We start from the raw sequence: 23,675 nt of genomic DNA, 5'->3' as shown, positions 1-23,675 counted from the left end.
GGAAGGCTGACGGTGATCTTTTCATCTCTTTTTGCTCCATTCTTGCCTACTACAATTGCCAAGAACGGTTAGGTTTTCTCTCTATGTATGCAATTAAGGAAGCTCTACAGAGATGACGATTCTATTGGCCCTCTGTGTTTAGTAAAGGAAAGCTAGGGAATATATTAATATTAAACAGCCTCGCTGAAAATGTTACAGCATCTCTGTCAATGGTTCTGAGAAGTAAACTGGAAATAAACATGTCTCACCTAACATTCTTTCATACACATGTAACTGATTATATCAGGATCATCCCCAAACCATTTGGTAATTGAAGTGGAGAATGAGATGCTTCAGCACTGCTGATGGGACAGCATTTTTCACCATCACCTAAGGGCAGTGGCTTACTGGACATGGAATGAATCACATAGCATACACAAAACTGATGTTCAACATCTAAAAGCTAATTGTTTATTTATTTATTTATTTGACCAGTCATATGATCATTTCAAAATACAACACGTGTAAAAGACAAGACAAAAAAGAAGAGGAGAGCAGCTGAACTACATCTAAAAGCTCATTTTCTCAAATCCCAACATTTGCTACCTGAGGCAACTGTTTCACTCTGCCTAATGATAGTGTGGATATATGATAATTAGGGTTTTCCTCATGGCCACTAGGGCATGCTCTGAGTCCTTTTCGGGGTGAGAAGGGCGGCATGTAAATGTCATAAAAATAAATAAATAATAAATCAATGTTGTTACAAAGCCTTAATGCAGCGTTTCTCAAACTGGGGGTCAGAACCTCTGGGGTCATGAGGGGGTGTCAGAAGGGTCGACAAAGACTAACATGGTATTTTCTGTTTATCATGGTGGTTCTGTGTGGGAAGTTTGGCCCAATCCTATCGCTGGTGGTGTACAGAATGTCTTTGATTTTAGGTGAACTATAAATCCTAGCAACTACAGCTCTCAAATGTCAAGATCTGTTTTCCCCAAACTCCACCAGTGTTCACATTTGGACATATTGAGTATTTGTGCCAAGTGTGGTCCAGATCCATCATTGTTTGAGTGCACAGTGCTCTCTGGATGTAGGTGAACTACAACTTCAAAACTCAAGGTCAATATCCAGCAAACCCTTCCAGTATTTTCTGTTGGTTATAGGAGTTCTGTGTGCCAAGTTTGGTTCAATTCCATTGTTTCTGGAGTTCAGAATGCTCTTTGATTGTAGGTGAACTACAAATCCCAGCAACAACAACTCTCAAATGACAATGTCAATACCCCCCCCCCAACCCCACCAGTATTCAAATTTGGACATATCTAGTATTTGTGCCAATTTTGGTCCAGTGAATGAAAATACATCCTGCATATCAGATACTTAAATTATGTTTCCTAACAGTAGCAACAAAAATAACTTTATGGTTGAGGGTCACCATAATATGAGGAACTATCTTAAAGGGTCGCAGCATTAGGAAGGTTGAGGACCACTGCGAGTATTTCCAGAAAAAAGAATTAAGTGCAGTTCAGAAGTAGATGTATAGGAATGTTACCCACTCCACTACATCACCATACTTCTTGAGTTTAAAAAATAATTAATCGATAACTACACGAATGCATCAACTGTTTTGAAAAACATTAACCCAAATCATGATTATTAAATTGTGTTAAAAGCCAAAGGATTACTCGAAATAATGAACAATTAGCAATGTTACGCAGACCAACTGCCTTGCCAAATTGAAATTTTGAACCCAGGAGCTGCCACCATCAACTTTTGATGTCAATAATGTCTTTGTCAGAGGACTCCCAAGAAATGACTTCCATTTTTCATGCATGAAGACTTACCAGATGGGATCCCCCTTGAGAAGCCTATTGGATTGAGATTGCTTCATTTTTCCAGAAGCTGAATTATGTATGCTGTGTCTTCTGGTGTGATAGAAAACCTTACAACTACCCATTTTTCCCACTCTTGCCTCATGCCCTTCGCCTCTGACATTGAGAATTCTCAAACAAAACCATACATTTTGGCTTCCTTTCAGCAAATATATTTGATAATGATGTCACATTGAATATCTGCCTTAAGATCCAGGGTTATCTCCCCAAACGTCTTTGTTTCTTTTTATTTGATTTGAACATTGTTAAAAAGTTAAGACAAAAGGACATGCATAAAGTATCCGGGTCAACTTGATCTTTAGCCAAAAGTATAGTCTTTTCAGAAGTCTTACAAGGATGTTTATGTCAATAAGATGGGTATGCTAGATAAGATAGGAACATGAAAAGATTAAGAGGAATTTCTGTAGACAGAGAGAGTCAGAGGCTTGGAGGTTTGGGTGTCTTAAATAAGTTATTATGGATATGCCTTAATTAGCAACCTCTGTGCCCTCCACAGTATCTGAGCAATTTAATTTATTTTTATTTGCTTAGGAAAGCATTTTTAAATTTGTTAATAATTTTGGTGAATTTGCTTAATTATGAGCTGTAGGCCTTTTTAATTTGACTGTGGGATTGATTCAATAGAGTTGCGAGCTGGGTAGATGCAGGGAACATCGTGGATGTAGCATATCTGTATTACATTAAGGCTTCGACAAGGTCCCCCATGACCTTCTGGCAAACAAACTAGTCAAATATGGGCTAGGCAAAATGACGGTTAGCTGGATCTATAATTGGTTATACGAACGAACCCAGAGGGTGTTCACCAACACTTTCTCTTCATCCTGGAAAGAAGTGATGAGTGGAGTGCTGCAGGGTACTGTCCTGGGCCTGGTTCTGTTTAACATCTTTATTAATGACTTAGATGAAGGATTAGAAGGTAGGATCATCAAGTTTGCAGATGACACCAAATTAGGAGGGATGGCTAATAATCCAGAATACAGGAGCAGAATTCAAAACGATTTTAACAGATTAGAGAGATGGGCCAAAACTAACAAAATGAAGTTTAACAGTGACAAATGCAAGATACTCCACTTAGGCAGAATGGGGACGCATGGCTTGAGAGCAGTATGCATGAAAAAGTTCTTGGAATCCTCGTGGACCACAAGTTAAACATGAGCCGATAATGTGATGCAGGTGCTTAAAAAGCCAATGGGATTTTGGCCTGCATCAATCTAGATCAGTCTAGATTCAGGGAGGTCATGCTACCCCTCTATTGTGCCTTAGTCAGACCACACCTGGAATCACAGTCTGTCCAATTCTGGGCATCACAATTGAAGGGATGTGTCAAACTGGAATGCATCCAGAGAAAGGCGACTAAAATGATTAAGGGTCTGGAGCACAAGCCCTATGAGGAACGGCTTAAAGAGTTGGGCATGTTTAGCCTGAAGAAGAGAAGGCTGAGAGGAAACATTTATAAACATGTGAGAGGAAATCATAGGGAGGAGGGAGCAAACTTGTTTTCTGCTGTCCTGGAGACAAGGACACAGACCAATGGCTTCAAACTACAGGAAAGGAGATTTCACCTGAACATTAGGAAGAACTTCCTGACTGTGAGAGCTCTTCAGCAGTGGAACTCTCTGCCCTGGAATGTGGTGGAGGCTCCATCTTTGGAGGGTTTGAAACAAGCTGGATGGCCATCTGTTGGGAGTTCTTTGAATGTGATTTTCCTGCTTCTTAACAGGGAGTTGGACTGGATGGCCCACAAGGTCTCTTCCAACTCTATGATTCTATGATTTTATGATTCTTTCTAATATGGAATAGACTCATCACAACATGATTGCATCTTTCTACCAGTGATGACAGTTACAATTCTTATGGTGCCATTTCCATTTCTGTTTAAGCTCTTCAGTCAAGTTTAACTTATGAATAATCATGTTGAATCAAATAGTAGTCTAGATCCACTTGATAACCGCAACTACAGTAGACATGAAATGTGCATGAAAGTTGTAGCCTTCTCTTGTTTAATTCATATTTAAGGATAGGCTGACTTTGAACGTGGAAATGCTTTGTACAGTGACTGTGACTAGTAGACATTGACTTATGGACTGTTCAAACATTTAGCAGTATTCACCCTCAAAAGTCCCTCTAATACAGTGGTTCTCAACCTATGGGTCCCCAGGTGTTTTGGCCTACAACTCCCAGAAATCCCAGCCAGATTATGAGCTGTTTGGATTTCTGAAAGTTAAGACATCTGGGGACCCACAGGTTGAGAACCACTGCTCTAATAGCTACATGCATCTTTGATATTTCTTAAATTGCTAAGATAGCATTCAATATTTTAGATAGTTTGGTCAGTGATTCAAGAAAGACTTTTACACATCCTTTCTCCATATATTTTATTTATACCTTCCCTATCTCTTAAAATGGGTCACAAAGCAATAGCAATATTATTTATAGTTAAATATACATTTAGATGTGTGTCATAAGAAGGATGAGATATTTTGTAAACCCTGAACCACCAATTTTGGATTATGACTGGGAATAATAGCTTCTCATCCCCTAAATTACTGCTTCCTACAAAATGAATTTACTAAGCTGCCAAGGAAATGGTGTGTTGAATCTGAGAAGCTGCCAGGAAATTTGAAATTTAGGCATTATCAGTAACTCGTAGGTAAACTGTGCTTGAGACACCATCTGGTGTGTTGTAATATATCTACTTTCCAGTAACTCAACATGTTTGACTTTTGTGCTGCATCTCTTCATATCCCTAGGAGTATATTGATGCTCATCCTGAAACCATCATTCTGGACCCTCTGCCTGCTATCAGGACGTTGCTGGACCGATCAAAGTCTTATGAACTTATTAGACAAATAGAGACATACATGCAAGGTAGGCACCAATATTTTCTGTCACAGCTTCACTTGTATTTGTGTGTTGAGGGGTGTGGGGAGAAACTAGATTCCTGATGGAAAGGGTGTTCTGCTTTTATGTCTGTGAAGTCCTTCTAAAGCTGATCTTTCATTGTCCTGGTGGAATACATACTTCCAAAGTATAGGAGCACAACAGAGGACTGCCTATGTCTTTACTGAAGATGAGTTCTCTTTCAGATCCCTGGATATATCCAGATATCTCTTTCTAAAAATAAAGATGCCCTAGGGAAGCATATTTATGGTATCTACACTGTAGAATTAATGCATATTGATACCACGTTAATTACCATGGCTCAGTGTTATGGAATCCTGGGATCTGCAGTTTGGTGAGACACCAATACTTTTTGGCAGACGATGTTACAAGCGTTGTAAAACTACAACTCTCACAATTCCATAGCATTGAGACATGGCAGTTAAAGTGGCATAATAGCTTAGTTCCTGTGTTCAATTGTATGAGATGCCTAGTTATCACACTAATGAATGGGACCATTTTGAGTCTTCCAGAGCATTTAACCATGCAGGATTTACTCACACAAGAGAAGTACGCATGCTACCCCTGCAGACATGTCAGGTGCTATTTCACTCCCATGTAGATTCACAAAAACAAAGCAAAAGTACTGTAGTATCTTTATTTAGCACATTAATTAGGCTAAGGTAAGAACAGAAACTGGTGTGTAAGCAAAAGGGACACAATCGGCTTCCAAAACACCCTAAAAAAACAAGTCCAAGGAGCTATTTTACTCTGAAGGAGAAAAAATATATTATGCCATTATTATGCTAGATTTGGACCTAGAAAAATGGTGTGAGGGAACTGGCCATCTGCAAGGATGTTGCCCACGGGACACCCTGATGTTTAAGCATCCTGTGGAAAGCTTCTCTCATGTCCCCACATGAGAAGTTGGAGCTGACAGATGGGAGCTCACCCCACTCCATGGATTCAAACCGCCAACCTTTCGGTCAGCAGTCTTGCCGGCACAAGGGGGCTCCCATTCAGTACTGAATTTGGAGTGGTTTTGTCTGTGTGCACGCTCAATTTCAGCATTTAACTGCTTATTACTAGCATCGTATTTTAATTGCTTAAACTGGTGTTTAAAAAGTACAATTACTTTAATTTGTATTTTAATGTGTAGAATTAAACTATGGTAACTATTGTGCAATGTACTGGTTTTCATGTTGCCTTGGGTGATACAGATCCTAGATGAAGGTGTAAATAGGAGCCTTTCTTATTATTTTTCCTTTGAATCAAAAATATGAGATATTGTTGTGTGCCTTCAAGTTGTATCCAACCTATAATGACCCTAAGACAAATTTACCACAAGTTTTCTTGGCAAGATTTGTTCAGAACGAGCTTGCCTTTGCTTTCTTTTGAGGCTGTGAAAGCATGAGTTCCCTAAGGTCACCCACTGGGGTGAAACCCTTATTACTAGCTGGCAGGACTGCTGACCAAAAGGTCAGCGGTTCAAATATGGGGAGTGACCAAAAGGTCAGCGGTTCAAATATGGGTAGTGGGGTGAGCTCCCATATGTCAGCACCAGCTCATGCGAGGACATGAGAGAGGCTTCCCACAGGGATGGTAAAACATCGGGGCATCCCCTGGGCAATGTCCTTGCAGACGGCCAATTCTCTCACACCAGAGGCGACTTGCAGTTTCTCAAGTTGCTCCTGACACACACACACACCCACTGGGACCCCATCTACACTGTTATATAAATCCAGATTATTTTGTTTGAACTGGATTATATAGCAGTGTAGACTAATATAATCTTGTTCAAAGCAGATGATCTGGATTTTATATGGCACTGGATTTCTATGTCCAACTGGGAAATTGAAGCCTGTCCTCCACAGTTCAGTACAGGTGTGAATCCACTACACCATGCCGGCTCTTTATGTTCCTCTAAAATGTGTTTTCTGAGTTCACATTATAGTTAATGTTGGGAAAGTTCAACCATTCTTCGTTTCCCTTTTTCTTTTTTTCCAAAATAGCTAAAATCTAAAAGGAAAAAACAGTCTTAAAAGCAGACATTGGTTTGTGGTTCTATGAAAATGGGATCTGGTTGAGTCCTTGCTACAGCCAAAGTTCTCCTGATTATATGGGAGATTATGCTTAAACCGTGGAATGTGGCTACTGTAGAGACATGCTACCGCAAGCATTTGCTCCACTTGCCAAAACATGATCTAAAGAATTGTGCTGCTTGATTAAAGAGCTGAAGTGTCTAACTCCAAGGTATTATTCGGTACTTTTACATAATAGTCTCTTTTACCGTCTGTTTTCTTTCTATCATCTTTGCAAGAGATGCATACACACACCTTTGCCAAACAGTGATTACAGATATACATTTTAAAAGATAATTGGCTTCTAATGAGCTGATGTGAAGCTAACATTGCAGCGGTTAGGCCTTTCACTCTGCTAATTTTTGTGGCATGGAAGCTATCAGTAAACTGTTGTTTTTGTTGAATGTGTAATACCTATATTAATATAAGGCATTAAAAGGAATTTCAAACCAGCTACCCAACACAACATGTGAAAATGGTTGGATTTTTGAAATACTTATATCTGTCTCTATATGTTCTGCCTATCTGACTATTTCTCTTATCTGTATGCCTAAAGTCGGGATAACTCTATGGGTAGACTCTACATTATGATTGCACAACTATGGCAGATCTGAGGGTGGGAGGCTCAGTTTTCTGGAAGCAGCCAATATATGTGTGTGTGTGTGGTTTATGGGAGAAAATTAAAACAAATTTGAAGTTTCCAGATGTCCATTTCTGGTTTTGAAAATTAACTTTAATGTAAGATACAAGGAGTGGCCTTGCAGCCTGTTAGTTAAGTGAATATCCTCACTGGGAGGCTTCTAGGAGAAAGAATTCATAATTTCGAGGATAGAAAAATATGATTTAATGCAGGTATGGACAGACCCAGGCCCGGGGCTGGATGCAGCCCCTTGGGCTCTTTCCTCAGGCCCTCCTCTCTCTCACTGTTCTATCCTTCTCTCTTTCCTTCCTGCTTCCATCCTTCCCTTCCTTATCTTCCTCTTTTCTCCTTCCCTCCTTCCTTTCCTTCCACACTTCCTTCCTTCCCTTTTTCCTCCCTCTTTCCCTCTCTCCTTCTCTTTCTTTCCTTCCTTCCTTCCCTCCTTCCTTCCTTCCTTTTTATCTTCCCTTCCTTCTCTCTTCCCTCCCTCCACTCCCATCCACTCTTCCTCCCACCCTTCCTTCCTTCTCTTCCAGCCTTCTACCCTTCCTTCCTTCTCTCCCTTCCTTCTCTTCCACCCTTCCTTCCTTCCTTCCTTCCTTCCTTCCTTCCTTCCTTCCTTCCTTCTCTCTTACCTCCCTCCTTCCCTCCATCCCCTTCCACCCTTCCTTCCTTCCTTCCCCCCTCCTTCCCTCCCTCCCTCCCTCCCTTCTCTTTTTCCTTCCTCCTTTCCTCCTGGGAGATGTTTAGCTGGGAGAATAGATGGTTGAGAGGGAACATGAGAACCATGTTTCAAGATTTAAAAGGATGTCCCATTAGGAGGAGGAGGAGGAAAACTGACTTACTGCTTCTCTAGAGACCAGGGCACAAGGGAGCAATGGGTTCAAACGGCAGGGAAAGAGATTCAACTGAAAAGATTAGGAAGAACTTCCTGGAGATCAGCTTAGGCGGCCTCAGAGTGGTGGAGTCTCCTTCTCTGGAGGCTTTTCCGAGTGTTTTGATTGTGCCTTCCTGCATGGCAGGTGGTTGGACTGGATGGCCCTTGGACATCTCCTCCAACTCTAGGATTCTAGGATTCTATATCAGAAGTCTTATGGATACACTTTTTCTCTCCTGCTCACCATCAACCCCCTCCTTCTCAGCCTGCTCCAATAGCCAATAGCTTTAAAGCAACCTTTTTCAATTTGGTATCCTCTGTTTGTGTTGGATTGTAATTTTGGTATCCTTGGCCAGGTGAAAATCAGCAATACCGTGTGAGCCAACATGGTGCAGGTTCTACAGGACCGGGATTTGAATCCATGCTCAGTCATGGAAACTCTATAGATGATCTTAGACAAGTCACAGTCTCTCAGACTCATAGAAATGCAATATCCAACCTCTTCTGAACAAATTGTGCCAAGATTACCAAAAGCTGCCTTGGATTGCCTTAAGTTGAAATAAGTAAGAAATCCTCAGTCAACAACCCACTGCTTTGGAGTGATGAGTTATTCGGTCCAATACATCTGGAAGAGGCTGTGTTGAAGAAGGCTGCTTTAAGAATTACCCAAAGCCAGAGGCCAGAATATGGAAGCAAAGAGGAACAAAATCCTATGGGGAAGCCTATAAGCAAAAAGATGAGTCATATAGTGTGTGGGAGTAGGCTCAGTTATGCTTATGTAATCTATGGTTAGTGTATTAAATGTTTCCTAATATAGGATTCATCTGCCTGTAAACTACGATTGTAGGAAACTATTTCAGTATTTTAGCTTTAAATCCAGGAAGTTTCAAGTTTCAAAACAACCGAGCCTTTTATCCCTAATCCTGATTTTAAAAACAGGCTTTCAGATTTCTGGTCAATACTAAACTAAGGACAGTATTATTCGGTATTCCATTCCTTCTGCTTTCCATGCAATCTTTTCCTCCCTGCTTTGTTATAATCTATGCATAAATTATGGAGTCTTCCCATTTGCATAATAAGGTTTTCACTGTGTCTTCAGTTCCTAGAAACAAAGGGTTTTAATGTCGAATCTTCATCCTCTAGTTCATTGCCTCTCCAGCAGTTTGATGGGCTGGGCTGTTATTTTCCCCCTCATTGTTCCAAGGACTGTTACTACACATTTGTGTCCTATTGTTATTATGTTCACTGGGTTTCTACTGTTTAGGTCAGCATTGCTCTTTCAGTTTCTTTACTTTAGCAGGTCTGTTCATCTGTCTCCCTTAAAAAGCCATTTGTACTTGTGAAGCTTCCTTTTGATCAAGGGTGGACTCATTGTAAAATCATGACTCACTATTCATTCATTCAAAATGAATTGATAGAATCACAGAATCATAGAGTTGTAAGAGACCTCATGGGCCATCCAGTCCAACCCCCTACCAACAAGCAGGAAAATCACATTCAAGGCACCCCCGACAGATGGCCATCCAGCCTCTGCTTAAAAGCCTTCAAAGAAGGAGCATCCACCACACTCTGGGGCAGAGAGTTCCACTGCTGAACAGTTCTCACAGTCAGAACGTTCTTCCTAGTGTTCAGATGGAATCTCTTTTCCTGTAGTTTGAAGCCATTGTTTCTCGTCCTAGTTTCCAGGGCGGCAGAAAACAAGATTGCTTCCTCCTCCCTATGACTTTCCCTCACATATTTATACATGGCTATCATGTCTCATCTCTGCCTTCTCTTCTTCAGGCTAAACATGCCCAGCTCTTTAAGCTGCTCCTCATATGGCTTGTTCTCCAGACTCTTGATCATTTTGGTCACCCTCCTCTGGACACATTCCAGCTTGTCAACATCTCCCTTCAACTGTGGTTCCCAGAATTGGATACAGTATTCCAGGTGTGGTCTAACCAAGGCAGAAGAGAGGGGTAGCATGACTTCCCTGGATCTAGATACTAGACTCCTATTGATGCAGGCCAAAATCCCATTGTTGTTTTGTTTTTGTTTTTTGTCACCATATGACATTGTTGGCTCATGTTTAGCTTGTCCACGAGAACTCCCTAGTTCAGACCTCAAATATTCAGACATCATGTTTCCCTAGTTCAGACCTAAAATACTTGCATTTTTATATTCGCTTGCTTTCCGTGATGATTGGCTTACTATGAATCCCTTCACTTTGCAGTAGACAGTGGGGCACATTCCCTAGTCCTATGATGACTATCCTGTAGGTACTCATAACTGAAGTACCTTAGATACATGTTCATGGAACTTTAGGAGTCCATAGGATACATTTTGAATAATCCAGTCTTCTTGATAGACACTTAGATCCAATTGCTCTTTGCTTCTGTTTGATTTATTGCAAGATGATCATGCAGGCACCACTGAGGCCTGGACAGTTATGTAGAAGATTGCCTCTTTGATCTTCCTTAAGACTTGACTACATTCTTAGATAATCCAGTCACTACCTTGGGCTGTCGTGAGTTGGCACTCCAGTTCTAGGACTGAACTCTGAAAATAATATGAAAGATAAATTGAATTATCCAGTGTGGTTTATTTTGTTGTTGTTGTTGGGTGCCTTCAAATCATTTCTGATTTATGATGACATTAAGGCAAAATGCTAAGTTCAGCAAAGGACAAGAGGGATCCTCTCACCTCTGCAGGAGTCTACTGTATACCATGCAGCTGTGGACAAGTCTACATAGGGACCACCAAATGCAGCGGCATTGCCCAAACATGAATCAAGGAACATGAAAGGCACAGCAGACTACTTCAACCAGAGAAGTCAGCCATAGCAGAGCACCTGATGATCCATATTATTTGAGAACACAGAAATGCTGGACCACTCCAACAACTACCATGTCAGGCTACACAGAGAAACCACTGAATTCCACAAGCATGTGGACAATTTCAACAGAAAGGAAGAAACCAGGAAAATGAACAAAATCTGGCTACCAGTATTAAAAAGAACTCTAAAATTATAACAGCAAATAAAGAACAACACTCAAACAGAGGGGAATTCCAGACAAGAAACAGTCAGGGACAACTAATCACCTCTCAATAAAGGATTCCCCCAGGCACTAACAAGCTACAGCTAAAAACTGTCAGACCATCAAATGCCAATCAATGTGGCCAGTTGAAACATTCCCACCTACCTCCAACAGACAAGAGTTCTTTCTCCTATCCTGGCCATTCCACAAATATATAAACTCCACTTGCCTACTTTCCAACAGACCTCGCAGCCTCTGAGGATGCCTGCCATAGATGCAGATGAAACATCAGGAGAGAATGCTTCTAGAATATAGCCATATAGCCCGAAAAACCTACAACAACCCACTTAAGGCAAAATGTTACAAGAAAATCCTATCACAAGAGTTTTTTTGTACTATTTGGTCAGCAGAGATTTGCCACTGCCTTCCTGTGAAGCCCGAGGGAGAGTGACTTGTCCAAGTTCTCTCCAGTGTATTTTCATGGCCAAGCAGGGATTTAATGATCTCCAGAGTCATAGTTCAACGCTCACGCACTACACCATGTCGAGTCCCATGTACTATTTTCAACCGAGTTTATTAAATCTAAAGCAGGATTTGTGGACTGATCCTAAAAAGAAATTGTTGCCTTGTGATGTAGAAGGACAGCATATTAAAGATGTTTGTTTTTGCGTTTTGTTTTTTGCCCGCTGACCTCCAGCTCCCTCATGTATTTCCCTTGCCTGCTCATTGCCTAGGAGATTCATAAAAGTATGATAGGAGCAACCTCAAAAAAAAAAAAAAAGATTCCTCTACTGCTGGAAAATAACCTCATTCTAAATTAATTGTGCCATTATTATTTCTCCAGAGATTTAATCATTACGGGCTTCTTGCAAGCTAACTTAGTGAGTCTCTCTGAATGCTTTACTTTGACAGCATTTCCCTACCCCTAGCAAATAACACATTAATCAATTGTTCCAGTTAATGTAAGTTGCTGTGATTTTTTTTTAAATGCTTTGAGTCTAAAGATTACAGTTCAAGATAGTTCTCATTGAGCCATGAAACTTACAGGAAAATCATGATTCCGTGAATCTCAATCTTGACCTATAAAGCACTGAACAATTCTGGCCCAGTTTACTTTTCCGAACGTATCTCCCTCTATGACCCACCTCGGAATTTATGATAATCGGGGGAGGTCCTGCTCTCGATCCCGCCATCCTTGCAAGCGTGACTGGCAGAGATGAGAGACAGGGCCTTCTCAGTGGTGGCCACCTGTCTGTGGAATGCACTCCCCAGTGAAATCAGAGCAACTCCATCTCTCCTCTCCTTCTGGAAAAAACTCAAGTCTTGGCTCTGCGACCAAGCATTCAGACAGCTGGCTGATCAACAACTGTAATGACTCGTGAGAATTATCAATGAAGAGACCTTGGACTGGAACTCTGGACTATAATTTGGATTTGCGGACTCAGATTTGGTTGTTTTAATATTTTAAGGCCCATTATTTTCAATGTATTTTTACTGTTGTTGACCTGTTTATGTTTATTACAGTTCTTTGTCAGCATCTAATGATTGCCAATTGAAAGCCACCCTGAATCCCCCTTCGGAGGTTGAGAAGGGCGGGATACAGGCATGTAGCCGGGGGGGGGGGGGGGGGGCTCGAGGGGATTCAGCTCCCCCCCCCCCCAAATTCTCATGGTGGTCCATGAAAAGGCCTTACTGGTGCATTATTTAAACTGTTACGTTTATTCATATCATGATCTGATCACCATGCTCAATATATCCCATAGGCATGAGAGTATTGGGGTAACGATACAAAAGGTTTGCTAGGGTAGACCCTCTTTCACTCAGACTCAGCCCCCCCCCCGAATCAAACTCAGCCCCCCCCCCACCCCCGAATCAAAATCCTGGCTACGGGCCTGGTGGGATATACATGTTATAAATAAATAAATAAATAACATATCAGACTGACCTGTCTCACTTGGTTATTCTGAGGATAAAGCAAGGAAGATGAACAGCCGTGTTCACTGCCTCGGGTTTTCCACGATAAAGATGGTATAGAAATGTATGATATAAGTCTATGAAGTAACCTTTGTGGACTATCCACATTGGCAATATACCCCTCAGGCCAGATAGGCAGCCATTTCCCCATTCTGGATGCAGTTCCAGCACCGTACTGAATACCACTATGGAGGGTCACCCAACATCCATTTGAGGGGGCTTAATGTAAGGAAAGGACTAAAAGGTCTCAAGGAGGGCACCAATTCTTCTGGTCGGAAATAGATGTATTCATTCTACTGGCTCAGATCACCTGTGTAAGCACTGATCTTCTAAATTCATCACAAAGGCAGCAGCTCTCCAAGGACTTTATTTTTCACAGCGAGGATTGCCAGGGATTACCCTTTTCTTCTCAAAACCTGATCTTATGTCATCTCACCCTTAGGAAATTCATTGAGTGACTTTCAGAAAATTGCTCTTGTCATCACAAGATAAGACGCCAAGATATCTGTGGACGTCTTCAAAAAGAGACCAGATAGTTACCTCCTGGGGATGATTTAGCAGGATATTCTGCTTCCAACTCTTCGATTTTATGGTTCTGTGATGCATCCATGCATGTTATACTTTGCTCTGCAGAAGATGAATAGAATATTACTGATTCTCAAGCTTTGGCTCTGAGATGTTTTTGAGTTTCAAGTTCTAGGCTGAGATCTTACAACAAACAGGTGAAACATAAAGCTCTGCAAGGGCTCAGACACAGATATGTGTGCTCATCTACATTGTTCAGATCTCACTTGGAAGACTGTTTGTGGTTCTGGACAGAACAATTCAAGAAGGATATTGAAGGAATATATCTAGAAGAGAGCAAATAAAAAAGTCAAAAGCCTGAAAACTATGTCCTATGAGGAGATCCTTAGGGTGCGAAGTATGCTTAGCTTGGAGAAGAGAAGGTTAATTGTTGTCATGATAGCCATGTTTAAATATTTGAAAGAATAAGCTTATTTTCTGCTGCCCCAGAGATTAAGGCATAGATTAGTGGATTCAAACTACAGGAAGAAGAAGAGAAGGCTGAGAAGAGATATGATAGCCATGTATAAATACATGAGGGGAAGTCATAGAGAGGAGGGAGCAAGCTTGTTTTTGCTGCCCTGGAGACTAGGATGAGGAACAATGGCTTCAAACTAGAGTAAATGAGATTCCATCTGAACATTAGGAAGAAGCTCCTGACTGTGAGAGTGGTTCAGCAGTGGAACTCTCTGCCCTGGAGTGTGGTGGAGGCTCCTTCTTTGGAAGCTTTTAAACAGAGGCAGGATGGCCATCTGTCGCAGGTGCTTTGAATTTGATTTTCCTGCTTCTTGGCAGGGGGTTGAACTGGATGGACCATGAGGTCTCTTCCAACTCTATGATTCTATGATTCTAAAAGAGATTCTACCAAAACTTAAGAAGAACTTCCTGACAGTAAAAGCTGTTTGACAGTGGTGGAGTCTTCTTCACTGGAGGTTTTTAAATGAATGCTGGATACCCTTCTGTCAGATTACATTGGTTGTGTATTCCTGCATAGCAAGTAGTTGAACTGGATGGCCCTTGTGGTCTTTTCTAACTTTTATGATTCTGTGATCTTGGTTCATAAGGGGAATGCAATGGGAATGAGTTCATAGACGGAGTGCACTTTTCTATCCCTACCCCTTGAAGTATTGGTTCTCAGCCTGTGGGTCCCCAGATGTTTTGGCCTTCAACTCCCAGAAATCCTAATAGCTAGTAAACTGTCTGGGGTTTCTGCGAGTTTTAGGCCACAGGTTGAGAACCACTGCCTTGAAGCTTCATTGTCTGAAATGCTTCCCCCTTCCTTCCCGCCTCACCATTAAGCTGTAGCAGACACATCCCTTCGTGTGATTTGAAAGCAGTGAGGGGCTTCTACATTGCACAAAGGACTACAGAATAACACCTTGCACTTCATCCCAAAAAAGGCATTTTTGTACAAGCCATGCTTATGTGAAGCATAACACTAACAGGATTCCAACCCTAGAATTAGTGACTATTAAGGGATGACTGGGAAGTGAACTCCAGAACATCTGGAGAACTGATGGTTGCACATTAGTCAATATGACAGACAGATGTGTATACATATTCCAATATTTATGCTTCTAGAAAGAAACCATTACACTCAGATATCAACACTGTAGATGTGTGTTGGTGTACCCATTCATGGTCCAATATTATTCCTGTAATTAGGTTCTTGTGGGTTTTTTCGGGCTATAGAGCCATGTTCTAGAGAAGAAATGCCTCTAGAACATGGCTCTATAGCCCGAAAAAACCCACAAGAACCTAGTGATTCCAGCCATGAAAGCCTTCGACAATACATATTCCTGTAATGTTTTTGATCTCTTTTGGCACACCAGGCTTTCATACATGATAGGCTTGAAGGTGGTTATAGTTGTTTATGGAGTGATAAGATGACTGTGTTGACTCAATATTGCTCCATATTCCCAATGCCTGCATGCTAGATATGGATATCTATACATTTTCCTTGAAATTGGGAAGATACATAGAAATCCATACATGTCCATCCAATTTGCTTCCCACATTTAGCCTGCAGAGCTAGCAACGTCATTCCAGTGCTGCCTGACTGCCTGATCTTTGAAGAGAGCTAAAGAGTGTCAGGAAAAAAATTGTACTGCCTTTGAATCTCCTATTAGAAACGCATCTGCTTCATGCTGCTTCATGGAACATCTATCCTGCCAGCTTCACCTGGAAATGCTGAGATATATATATTCCTTTCTTTTATTCTATTTTCTGCAAAGGATGAATGTGATTTGGGGGTTCCCAGCATTTCTTAAAGCAGATTCTGAAGCAGGGGAGATTGCTATGAGGCAAGTGGCATGATTAATAACTCTTTCTAAATTAGGAATCCCCTCATCTCCCTTCCTCCCAGCTTTCTGGGACTAAATCTTTTACTGACTTGTGAGACCAAGAAAGGTCATGTCTGTTTCCAAAGCAAAACTGGTCTGTTTTTAGATTTGTTACTTATTTCTGATTTATTTACCAACTCCAAAAGTTTCCATAGGCACAACCCTGGTCGATGGCTGACTAGATAATGTCAAGGAAGTTGTTTTCTGTAAATTTATGCATTTTTATTTTTGCCCACGTCTCCTTTTCCTGTTCTAGGTTCTCCCCACATGGCTATATATAGTGCAGAACCCAAAAGGCATAATTCTCATCATTTTTGTTTTGTTTTTTATTTTACCTAGAAAGTTTCACATGTTTCAGACTTAAACAGAGCTTGGAAAAGTTAAGTACAAATAACAAGTTGAATGTAATTAATTTCCTTTCCTTCATAACTTTGTCACATTATGCTCATAATTATGGAAGAAAGGGAATTAATTTAGTCATGGGGAGTTAAGGGATAATGCCACTCCGTTGCAGTGTAACTGTGACTAGTTTTGCAATTTTTATATAAATGATATATGGCCTCATTCTTTTGATATGGTCTGTGGTTTGTAGATTTCCAAGAATGTATTTTATTTATTTATTTGCAATATTTCTATTTCACCCTTTTCACACCACAGAGGACTCGGGGCAGATCACAATGCACACATATATGGCAAAAATTCAATGTCATAAACACACAACATACAGTATATAGACAGACACACAGAGACTATTTAACTTTCCAGCTTCAAAAGGGTATGCTTTTAATTCTGGCCACTGGGGGAACTGTCGCTTCACTATCCACTTGTGACACCAATGGAGAACTTCCTCATTCTTTTGCATGCTGCTGGGAGTTTTTCATGGCGTCGTAAATTGGTTAAATTAACCTCCCTGCATAAGTGGTACCTAAATTTCCTACTTTACATATGCAGCTGTCTTTCAGGCTACAAAGGTCGACAGCAAGCTAGACAAATAGTCGGGAGCTTATTCCAACCTGATCCAGGCTGGCTTCGACCTCATGACCTTTCAGTCAGTAGTGATTTTAATGTAGCAGATTCCCAACCAGCTGCGCCACAACCTGGTCCTCAAAGTAACTTAATTGGTTCTCAGAGTAACTTAATGATAATTATTTTAGGTTCATTTGAATAAAGAAAACATATCATTACTATTTAAAAATAACATGTATAACAGCAGCTACTATTGAACGCTGGAAAGCAGAAGTTGAGGTATAGATTTTCTGTTGAGTAGTTTTGAGTACATAATTTATCATTCCAAGACTATTTTGTTGTGTTACTAACCATTCTATTTAATTCTCAGTAGGGCTGCCTGAGTAAAAAAGGGAATATACCTCCAGTCCCTATTATACGAGCAGGTGTTGCTTGTTACCTTGGTGTGTGATGAGCAACATAGCCATTAATGGGGCGGAATATGTTTCCAGTTTTCACTCTTGACAACCCTCCTCCTCAACCACATCTAGCATCAAAGAGACATTTTATTTATTTTCCCCTCTTTTATTCAAAGCCTTTTATATGCCATCTTTTATTATAAAACTTGTCCATGACAGTATATAAATAAAGTACTGCAATATTAGTAGCGTTACTACAAATAAAGAATAACAAACCAAATACTATAATTGGTTTGTGTGTACCTTCAAGTCACTTGTTACTTTATGGTGACTTCATGAATATCATAGGCGTTCTTAGACAAGGAACCAAAGTCAGGATTATCTGTGTCTTTGTATTTCTGATATCTTTGTATGATTGTGGAAGCTGAACAGTGAAGAAATCTGATAGGAAGGGAATCAACCTGTTTGTTGGAATGTTGTGTTGGAGAAAAACTCTACAGATGCCACAGATTGCCAAAATAATTGCCAATAAAGCCAACCTTCCATATCAATGGATTTTGCATTCATAGATCCAGTCATACGCAGTCTGAAAATATTCTAAATAAATTCTAAAAAGCAATTTGATTTTACCATTTTATATGATGGACACTATTTTACTACACCATTGTATATCATGGAATTTTAGCACCCACAGAATTCTTGTATCAAGATGGATCCTGGAACCAAACTTCAGTGGCTATCAAGGGTCCACTGTAAATGGACAAATCAAGTCTGAAGTCTCCTAGAAGCCAAAATGGCAAAGCTGTAAGTTTTGTACTTTGGATATATTATGAGAAGACAGAGTTCATTAGAAGTAAGTGGAAGACAGTATGAAAAGAAGACCACAGCACAGGTGGATCAGCCCAATGATGAAAGCCCTGGCCCTGGATTTGCAAGTCCTAATAACAGGGTGACCTGGAGATATCTCATTCTTTGGATTGTTATAAGTTGAAGTTAGTTTGACGACAACTATCAACAACAAGGTATTCTTTAATGGCCTCCCATCTATTTACCATACCTGATTCTGTATTGTCAAAGACTTTCATGGCTGGAATCACTGGTTGTTGTAGGTTTTTTGGGCTGTATGGCCATGTTCTAGAAGCATTCTCTCCTGACGTTTTGCCTGCATCTATGGCAAGCATCCTCAGAGGTTGTGAGGTCCTCACAATGCTTGCCATAGATGCAGGTGAAACGTCAAGAGAGAATGCTTCTAGAACATGGCCATACAGCCCAAAAAACAACCAACCTATTATCTGACCCTGCTTAGCTCCCGAATAATCCCTTAGTGAAATCAGGAGATCCAAAGGAAGGAAGGATACAGATTGCCTTGTAAAACAGTAGTTGGAGAGCATCGTGAAAAATTGGATAGCCAATCCCTTAGCTGCTCATAATTCTTCCCAGAAAATGCTCATATGTGGTGGTAAATGGGTCTGATGCCTAACTAAATAGTAATATCTATTCTTTATTAGGCTAGTAAGACATACACACCCTCAAATCTGGAAAACTAGGCGGTTTATTGGAGCACTGGATGGCTCAGCACTGGAGCAACTCCAGATATTGGGGCGTGATTCTCCTCAGCCCTAGCCAGCGTTGTCAATGGGGAAGAATAACGGGAATTGATCCAGGAACAAATGGAGAGCCACATTGTCCCCAGTTATGTTCTAGGGGTGTGATACATTATACTTCTATTGCACATGTTCTCTTATCTGGCACTGGAAACCTTTTCCATTGTTGAGCAACCCAGGACGAAGTTTCCAATTTTGTTTTCAATTCAAAGAAGTTCAGATTGTTGGATCAATGTAGCCAAAAGGACCGCACATTGTTGTTTTCGACTCTTCTGCATTTAAAACAGCTCTAGTTGAAAAAGCTTGTCCATCAAAAGAGCGTTTAAAGAGTCTCAGAAATTTGCATGTTCAGTGGCATAAACACCGTCATCTTGTAGAGGAGAACAAACAGTCATTTGAGCCTAGATTTTGAGGAGTACAAGAAGTGAACAAAAGACCGTTCCTCATTCAGTGGTTGTTGACAGTGAAAGATTTGTCCTTTTTCTCTAGTTGGTTGGCAAAAAGAGAGATACATAAAATATGGCTCTTGTTTTGCTATGCAGAACGTTAAAGTTTTTAATCATGCTCCTGGTAGAGAGAAAGACACAGCTCAAGCTGAGGAGGAACAAAAAAGAGAGAGAAAGAGAGTGAAGAGAGATCTTTTCATCCTGAAAGAAGCTTTGATACATTACAAAAAATAGCAAGTGTGTTGACCAGCTGACAGACACATTTGCAATGAATTCATTATTCATGGAGACTGAAGAAACAGGTGCTGGGGACAAGATGTTCTTTCAACAACAGCAAAATAATTGCCTGGGAAGAAATGCATCCTATTACATAGGATTGGGAGCAACAGGGAGGGGAGAGTGGATTATTCTTTTTCTGTCCCCAAACAAGCTTCAGCAGGCATATGGGATTAATGCTGTCACCCGCTTAAAGGAATCTTAGCTCATTTAATATGCGGGGTTTAAATCAATTAAATCTGCATACATTTGCATATTAATCAACTATCCTTAAGATTAAAATGAGACTTTTTTAATTGAGGGTCTGAATTTGCAAAGCAGGGAGGTGTCACAAGATCCGAGATTCAGTTCTGGCTCTCCTGTTAAAAGAGCAGCAAGTGATGGAGAAGACCACTAGCTCTGAAACCCTGGAAAGCTGCAGCAATCACTGTGAATGCTTATTGGGATAGAAGTAATCTGCCCTGATTCCATGTTGTGTGTTAGAGAGGAAGTCTGTCTCTTCTTTAATAAATTCTGCCATCTTTCTTTGTATAAGTATTTACTGTATATAATCATAGAATCGTAAAGTTGGGAGAGACCTCGTATCCAACCCCCTGCCAAGAACCAGGAAAATCGCATTCAAAACACCTCCAACAGATGACTATCCAGCCTCTGCTTAAAAGCCTCCAAAGAAGGAGCCTCCACCACACTCCGGGGCAGAGAGTTCCACTGCTGAACAGCTCTCACAATCAGGAAGTTCTTCCTAATGTTCAGATGGAGTCTTAGAAAGAACTTCCTGACTGTGAGAGCTGTTCAGCAGTGGAACTCTCGGCCCTGTAGTGTGGTGGAGGCTCCTTCTTTGGAGGCTTTTAAACAGAGGCTGGATGGCCATCTGCCAGGGATGCTTTGAATGTGATATGTTGAGGACAGAAGGGCAAAATTATGGATTTTATAGACCATCATCAAGTTATTGATTTCAATGCACACAAGTCCCTTTAATTTTAAAAAATCAGGCAAATTTTTAAACATGTTTCTTGTTAATTGAAAGACTATGCATTGATTACCATACTGCAAATTATGGAATTACTACAAAATTATTACTACTACTGCTACTGCTACTACTATTACTACTATTTGTATCCTTCATCTCTCTGAAAAAGGCACCCAAAGTGTGTAACAGTAACATCAATAAATATATAATTTAAAACCTAGAAAACATACAATCATTAAAGTCTCTGATAATATATTGTACTTTTCTCATGTGTATTTCTGAGGCTCTTCCTAAGAATAATGTTGTTTTTGTAATAATTATAATGTCACACTCTAATGCTTTATTTATCTCCTTAATCCTCATAACACCCTTTGTGAATAAGAAAAAAATCTATAGTAATACAGTTTACAGAGGAAGGTATAAAATCACATTCGCATAAAAAAATTCTTAAATAGTCTGGCGTTATTTTTTATTTTAAAAGTAATGGACTAGAAGGCCAAGGGTACATGTGAGACAGGAAATGAAGGGGGAAGGTAAATAAAAAAAAGATCAAATGGCAAAGAAGATTCCATTTTTTAGATTCAGAAGCAATAATAGACACAAATTATAGATGAAAAGGTTTCTTAGATTTATTAATCAGCAAGCAGAGTACATACCAAGCATGTCACCCCCCAATAATGTTGCTGGGGGCCCCGTGGAGCAGCGGGATGGGCCCCTTCTTCACAGTCACTTGATAAACAGCACCTCAGCCAACAAATCCATGTTGAAGCTCCAACTTGCGTTCTGGCCCAGAGAATTTTTATACTGGCACAGTGGGTTAAACCACTGAGCTTCTGAGTTTGTATGAGCTCCCACTGTTAGTTTCAGCTTCTACCAACCTAGCAGTTCGAAAACATGCAAATGTGAGTAGATTAATAGGTACCACTCCGGTCAGAAGGTAACGACGTTCCATGCAGTCATGCCAGCCACATGATCTTGGAGATGTCTACGGACAATGCTGGCTCTTCGGCTTAGAAATGGAGATGAGCAGCACCAGCCCAGAGTCGGACACGACTGGACTTAATGTCAGGGGAAAACCTTTACCTTTACTTGTTTACACCTTAAGATGTGCTGGACATCATGTCACCCCTTGGCAATATCACAGGTGCTTATCTTACTCAGGTCCAACCTTACACCAAGATTGAACTCCCCTTCAAGGTTGTTTTGTTGTTTATTCGTTCAGTTGTTTGCGACTCTTTGTGACATCATGGATCAGCCCACGCCAGAGCTCCCTCTCAGCCGTGGCCTCCCCCAGCTCCTTCGGGGTCACTTCAAGGATAACATCCATCCACCTTGCCCTTGGTCGGCCCTTCTCCCTTTTTCCTTCCATTTTCCCCAGCATCATTGTCGACTTTTAGGGTATTGCCTCATTTGCAGAGTGTTTCGTTCTGTGATTTCTTTTTCAAGAGGAATCAAAATATTTTTAAGAGCTCTTGCTGCCAATTTTTTGTTACATAACTCACAGGTTGAAAAATGTTTCAAAGCATCATCTGTTGATCTGTAGCTTGGAAGTGACAGCCTTTGCATTCACCCACCCTATAAACTCAGTCTGCTCTTGGTTCTCTAATAGGAAAGAATAAGAATAATATGCCTGATGTACTTAGAAGTGTAGGTAAGGACCGGTTTTTTTTCGTAATGTTGTGAATTGTCTTCAGTTGTCTCTGGCTTAACTTCTTTAGAAACTAAACTTGAGTCTGTAAACAGCTGAAAAGAAAAATAAACTGAAGTCTAAAAGAGGATATTAAATAACTCAGACAGAAAGGAAATGGTTTGTCTAATAAATCCAATATTTCTTTATACAAGCCATGCTGGCCCATGATGAGAAGTGTCTACATTGCTGCATTTAGCTGTTTCTTCTCTGAGAAACAGCCAGATTCTCAGCAACGTCTCTCCTTTCCTCTTTCTCCCTCCTTGATTTACCTTGTGTTGTAGCCCAGATGCTCTTATTAAGACAGCATAAATCCATATCTGAATACTGGTGGGGTTCAGGGGGATTGATTTTGTCATTTGGGAGTTGTAATTGCTGGGATTTATAGTTAACCTACAATCAAAGAGCATTTTGAATTCCACCAACAATGGAATTGGACCAATCTTGGCACACAGAACTCCCACGACCAAGAGAAAATACTGAAAGGGTTTGGTAGGCTTTGACCTTGAGTTTTGGAGTTGTAGTTCGCCTACATCCAGAGAGCACTGTACTCAAACAACGATGAATCTGGACCAAACTTGGCATGACTACTCAATACACGCAAATGTGAACACTGATAGAGTTTGGGGAAGATAGACCTTGACATTTGTAAGTTGTAGTTGCTGGGATTTATAGTTAACCTACAATCAGAGAGCACTCTGAACCCAGCCCGCACTAGATCTGCACCAAACTTGGCACACTACCTACATGACCAACCATGAACACTGGTGGGGTTGGGGGGAGGGCTGTTTTTGAATTCAGGGAGTTGTAGTTCACCAACACCTAAAAGGAAGAGAAGGACAAGTGGAGAGATCTTCAGCCTTCTCTGCCCAAAGTTTTCCTAAGACCATCAGAAATATGCTTTTCTGAGATGGTCTTTGGTGACCCCCCCCCCCCCCCAGGGTCCCGACCTCCAGGTTGAGAAACACTGCTCTAAACTCCAAGTCACAGGAGTCCCTAAGATGGAAATGGTGAAAAGTGGAACCATAGTGCTATAATTGCAATGTGAATGGGCCCAGGTAGCAGGTAATGCTGGAAAATCATTGCCC

At 40.7% G+C, this 23,675-nt stretch overlaps 1 protein-coding gene across 2 annotated transcripts in view; it reads left to right on the top strand.

The window, feature by feature from the left end:
- The window catches only part of ITPK1 (inositol-tetrakisphosphate 1-kinase), a 202,559-nt gene that overhangs the window by 141,636 nt on the left and 37,248 nt on the right, over window positions 1–23,675 (top strand). For both annotated transcript variants that reach the window (XM_060756472.2, XM_067462969.1), the window contains one exon: window positions 4,616–4,733. In XM_060756472.2, coding sequence (XP_060612455.2) covers window positions 4,616–4,733 — 118 coding nt within the window. The remainder of the gene's footprint in view (window positions 1–4,615; window positions 4,734–23,675) is intronic.

The sequence above is a fragment of the Anolis sagrei genome, chromosome 1 (assembly GCF_037176765.1).
Source record: "Anolis sagrei isolate rAnoSag1 chromosome 1, rAnoSag1.mat, whole genome shotgun sequence".
Classification (NCBI taxonomy): Eukaryota; Metazoa; Chordata; class Lepidosauria; order Squamata; family Dactyloidae; genus Anolis; species Anolis sagrei.
This window is presented reverse-complemented; position numbering and strand designations above follow the sequence as displayed.